This window comes from Pyxicephalus adspersus, chromosome 4, assembly GCF_032062135.1.
Source record: "Pyxicephalus adspersus chromosome 4, UCB_Pads_2.0, whole genome shotgun sequence".
NCBI classification, from domain to species: Eukaryota; Metazoa; Chordata; class Amphibia; order Anura; family Pyxicephalidae; genus Pyxicephalus; species Pyxicephalus adspersus.
Window position 1 is genome coordinate 54,877,073 of NC_092861.1, and position 6,000 is coordinate 54,883,072.

The window sequence follows — 6,000 nt, forward strand, 5'->3', positions numbered from 1 at the left end:
ATAAAACATTTTTAAATGTGGGAACATGTGAATTAGTAGCCTTGCATAGTACTATAATGGAACTGGTGGAATTCTACATTTGATCATTAACAGTTACTGTACAGAATGCAGTCATAATACTGCTTATTTGTCACCAAATTAGAAGTAAATATATATTGTTAATGGGTAAATGTAATTGGCTAAGTTTGAAGTAAATCTGCATCAAAATAGTTATTTGTCATATAATATAGGAGACAGGGCCAGTGGTTGTGTGTGTGTATATGAGTACCTTACCCATTCCCAGAAAAAGTTAACCAAAGTTAACCAAAATGTAAATAAACATAAGAAAAACCAAAGTTAACCAAAATGTAAATAAACATACAAACCCTTTAGTCAAAATACTAAATAAAAATGCATCATATACTGCACTTTCCAAGTTTTTAAAAAAAAAAATAACCTTCATTTACATTCCCAGAAGTAATTCTAGGTTCTGTCACATCGTTCAGAGATGTAAACCCATGTCAATCTTAAGGAGCAATGATGTTACTGTAATGCGCCTGGGCACACAAACCACAACCAGTCCAGATATCCTTTTATCACGTTTTATTAATGTCATAAAACACAACAAGGGTAAGGCAAAGGCAGGTCAGGAACAATCCGAGGTCAGGGCAGGCAGAGTTCAGGCAAGAGTCAGGTTCAGACCAGGTTGCTATAGAAATGTCAAATGTGATTAGCATAAACCAACACAAGAACGCACCCAAGCACACAGTGTTCACAGAGGCTTATAGCGGGCAATGGTGTACAGGACAGGCTCTCCTTAAATGGCCAGAGTAACCAATGACCTTGCGCCACCTGGCACCATTTGATTGGACAGTAACTGAATCCCCTGCGGCCAATTGGCCGCAGGGAATTCAAACTAACTATGTCCCGCCCCGCGGCGAGGCAGCCGAGTGCCACACCCTCGGGGGGTACAGGAGGCAGGCATGGTAGGAGAACAGGAGTTTCTGTAACCACGTCCATAGAGATGCAAGGGATGCCACCTGGCCGAACAGTAGTTTGGCCAGGACAGATCCCTCCGCCTGCAGAGAGAGACACGCTGCGAGTAGAGCAGCAGCCTCGGCCATGCTGCCTGCTACAGTGGCGTCTCCCTCTGCAGCTGGGATCCCCAGGGACGCAGCTGGCTCACAGGACGGGTAAGTTCCTTACAGTTACCTCTCAAAAAAACTGATGCTTAACAGCAGATCTTCCATAGCAAAGAGAATATCTGGGTTTTTTCCACAGGATTCGCTAAATGTTTCATTGGTAAATTCAGCTATCCACAAAAATAGCACAGGGTTTTACTGCACTGATAAGTAAAAAGGTTGTAATTTTAATATTATTATTATTACAATCCTGTATTGATATAATGCTGACATATTGCGTAGCAGTTTAAAAAGTTTGTAATCATGTTATGTTCTATTTTCCTATGTTTGGATATCTGGTATAAGGCAGGAGGAGACCATAAACCGTTGGTTTTCTTTTTTTAAAGAAATAATTTATTATGATTCAAATTATAGTATAGTATTTTTTCATCAGGCTAATCAGGTATGCTATGTGTCTTTGTGCTTTGCATAGTTTCCATTTAAATAATTTTCTTTTTTCCTATTTTTCTTTTACATTTGTAGTACTATATGCCCAGTGTTTGCAATAGATGATGTGTGTAAAAATATTATATGTGTTGTTTTCTGTTTTCTATTCAGTGCGTGTGAACATCACAATCAAAGTTATATTAACCACACAATGCTAGCACAACACAGCACGTCTCAGAATTTCCTGACTACCACACTGTGGCCTATATCTGGAATAAACCTAATTATTCTTGAGTTTGTATTCTGCAAAGGAAAGCCTTTTAGAAAACCAATATATACTAACTGTAAGTGTCTTTGATAGCCTTTGGGTCATGTGATAGGGCATTTCATACACAGTACAATGTATGTATGGTAAACCTTATCTCTCTATTTGCTATAGCTGTTAAAGGAATGTGTTTCAATATATTCAGTTATATTGGGCCAGGTTTATTGAAGCAGCCAAGACCGGAGAAAATAGACTATTACAGGAGATCATGTATGACCCAGCAAACCTGGAATGTATCTTGTCTACAATTAAAAAGATTTGCCAACTAAAAGTAATGATATTTAAGAAATCCATTCCAGGTTTGCTGGATCACCCAGGATCCTATGATAGTCTATCTTCAGTAGCACTTAGCTGCATCCTGAAAGTAATTTTGCATTTGATTGGATTTCTAAATATTATACTAAGGAGACCCTAGATGGCAGCATTCAGCAACTAACACTGCTTTGTAATTGCTTTATGAAATGTACAATATATCTACTTTACATATACACATTGCATAAAGAAAGACATAATTTAGGGTATACATTTAGTATTAAAACTACAACTACAATTATGTTTGTTTTCTTGCAGATTTATTATGTATATTAATATTAACTCAACTGGGAGCCTTTATTTTTATGTTGTTTGCTGATATTGAAACACTTTACAGCTCCATGGAGGTATGTATAAGATGGGAATCAATTAAATATTCATTTTAAGACGAGATTATATTTTTGTTAAAATTAAGTAATAACTCAGAAACTGATGAACAGAAGATAGAATACAGAAAAACATAGTAGTACAGTCATTATTTTTATAACAGAATATATGTTGAATTGCCTATTGCCTAATATAGGTATTCTGACTCTTGCATTACTTGTCATTCCTAATTCCTGTACAAGGACAGTTAATTTACTTTCTTCAAATAGTGTACTCAGAAGACAAGGAAAGAATGTATGAAATTGGTAGGATAGAGATGTACAAATACTACCAAGGCATAATAAGTTGTATTGGTGATTGTTCTGTACTTGTATATATTGTTCGCTGTTGTATATACATGTTGATTTAACATGCTAATATTTTTTATGTAATCTCTTAGCTTGTTTGCACACCATTTTATTGGAGGATAGAAATATTGAGCATGGTTATTGTGCTTTTCTTTGCATCATATGGTGTTGAGGTAAGGTTTTTTCATGACTTTTATGATTCTTACATTATAATCAGCAAAATTTTTAAAGTTGCTGAAGTTTCTGTTTTTATGAAAATCACCTGCAAATTTTCTGGAGGTTGCAGAGTTTGAGTGGTTTACTTTCAAATGTCAGTGCAATTCGCATAAACTTTGCATAAAAGACAAACATTCAACAACTGGTAGATCATAATATATATATATATATATATATATATATATATATATTTATATAATGGTGGTTAAAAGTTTGTGAACCTTTTTAAATGTTATAAAGAGCTACATTATATGAATGTTGTCATGCACGGGGAGACATAACCACTAGGGGGCACTACGGCTTGCACAGAGGTGGTGTGAGCCCTGAGGGCCAAGGCGCAGAGTCTAAGCAGTAACCTGGTCTTCTCCAGAGCCTCTGATGGTGAGGATGTTTCACCGCTGGCTACTGCCAGGTTGCGGTCCTTGGGCACACCAAGGTGGGCAAAACATGGTACCAATTCACAAAGCAGAAGGATAGTCAAGGAAAGCCGGGGTCGAAGCAGGCAGCAAGCAAGACAGGTCAGGTCACACGCTAGGGGTCAATTACCAGGGATCCAGGAGACAGACACTAGTGACACAGGGGCCACTGTGGACATAGGGAACACTGGAGACACTGGAAGCAACTGGAGGCACAGGAGACTCAGGGATATCCACAGACTGGAACATTGGAACAGCACAGGGATGTTGGCTGGGAATGAACAGACTGGACAATGAGGGGTTAACACAGGAGCTGGACAGAGGAAACACTGAATTAGCCAACAGGTGTACAGGAACTAGCTCATAGAAATAGGTTCTCGGCATAATGAAGGCACCTTGCAGAGTGCAGTCTGTGAGCAAGCTAAATAGTCAGGGCTGGTAAAGAGGTTATTTTCTGATTGGCCAGAGGATTGGACAGAATTGATAAAGCTTAGAAAAAGAGGCACACCCAGCGTCAGAACTGCAAGCATGCGCAGGAGAGAGATGCCTGCGCTTTAGTGAGCAAGAGGTTAGTGTGACAAATGTAACATTAACATCATTTCAAACACATCCTAAAAGTAGATGAAGAAAACCTAGTTAAACTAAAGAAACAAAACTTATTATATTTGGTCATGTATTTTTTGAAAACATGCTCCAATAACATCACCGTGTGGGGCTAAAGTAAGTGAATCTATAGGATTATCATATAATTTGAACTTGAAAATAGAGTCTGGTGTTGTCAATCAATGGGATGATGAGGTGCGAGTGAGATCTTGTTTTATTAAAAGAACAGGGATCCAATTAAACGTAATCACACATACAACACATTTGTGGACGTGTATTATGGCTCAAAGAAATGGTCAGAGGACCTCAGAAAAAGAGTTGTTGATGCCCATAAAGCTGGAGAAAGTTACAAGACCATCCCTAAAGTGTTTGGACTCCACCAATCAACAGTCAGTTTGTGTACGAATGGAGGAAATTCAACAACAGTGTTATCCTACCCAGAAGTGGTTGACTATCAGAGCTAACTCCAACACTAAAGGTGCGTACACACTTCCAATTTTTATCGTTCAAAACGAACGACGAACGATCGATTGGGCAAAAATCGTTCGTAAAAAAAGTAACCAACGACGCCGACGAACGAGGAAAGTCGTTGGAAACGAACGACCGGACCGGCGGATCGGATTGGGCGACGATCGTTGAACATCGTTCGTGTGTACGATCGTTCGTTGATCGTCCATGATCTGAGCATGCGTAATGAACGAACGTTCGTTCACTTTCCTGTCGTGCACATAGTTCCTCTATCGCTCAAACGATCGTATCTATTGTGTGTGCAATATCTACGAACGATCGTGTCGTTATCTCTATGTGCAGGATCGGTGCTATACGATCGTTCGTAGATATCGTGCAGGATCGTTCGTCGTTCGTTTTCCAACGATAATAATTGGAAGTGTGTACGTAGCTCTAGACATGTAATAATCTAAGAGGTTACAAAGGAAGGGTAACTTCTAAGCAACAGAAAGCCTGTCTCACATTGGTGAATGTTGATGTTAATGAGTTCACATTCTGGAGAGCACTGAACAGCAATGATGCATATAGCAGGTTAGTTTGGGGAAAGCCACAAAGCTAGCAATAACCAGCAGGATAGCGGATGAATGTTTTATGAATAAATGAAGACAAAATCAAAATTTTTTACTAAATGAGGAGTGTTACATTTGGAGAAAGAAAAAGAAGTGTCCTAGCAAACGATCCTTATCCCATCTGTGAAACATGGCATTGAGAGTGTTCTAATTTAGGCCTGTTTGTGCTGGATCTGGAGGGTTTGCCATCATTGATGGAGCAGTGAATTTTGAACTATAGCAAATATTTCTAAAGGAAAATGTAAAGACATCTGTTTGTGAACTAAATTTCAAGAGACAGTGGGCCATGCAGCAAGACAATGATCTTAAACACACAAGTTGTTTTACCAAAGATTGGGTAAAATGAAATAGAGTAAATGTTCTGGAATGGACAAGGTAGTGTCTTGACGTTAATCCAATTGAAATGTTGTTGAAAGACCTAAAGTAATTGATTCATATGGGAAAACCCACCTACATCCAAGAGCTGAAGCTGTTCTGTATTGAGGAATGGGTTATGAGTCAATGTGCAGAACTAATCAACAGTTACCACAAACGTTTAGTTGCAGTTATTGCTGCACAAGAGGGTCACACCAAATACTGAGAGCATGATTCATTTTGCTACTCACAGATATTTTATTGGATATTTTTGTCAATAAATGCATGACCGAATATAATTTTGTTTCATTTGTTTAACTGTTTTATTAATCTCCTTAGGGAACTATTGGAAAATCAAACAATGTTTTGGGTTACATTCCTATAAAAATCAAAAATTTTAAGGGTCCACAAACTTTCAAGCACCACTATATATATTTATATTTATATATATATATATATATATATATATATATATAT

General features: G+C 37.9%; 1 protein-coding gene across 1 annotated transcript in view; it reads left to right on the plus strand.

Moving 5' to 3' along the window:
• LOC140329768 (probable cation-transporting ATPase 13A4) overlaps positions 1–6,000 on the plus strand; it is a 45,955-nt gene that overhangs the window by 38,183 nt on the left and 1,772 nt on the right. Inside the window, exons 25-27 of the mRNA XM_072410159.1 lie at positions 1,616–1,891; positions 2,443–2,531; positions 2,951–3,031. Of these exons, the coding sequence (XP_072266260.1) occupies positions 1,616–1,891; positions 2,443–2,531; positions 2,951–3,031 (446 nt within the window). The remainder of the gene's footprint in view (positions 1–1,615; positions 1,892–2,442; positions 2,532–2,950; positions 3,032–6,000) is intronic.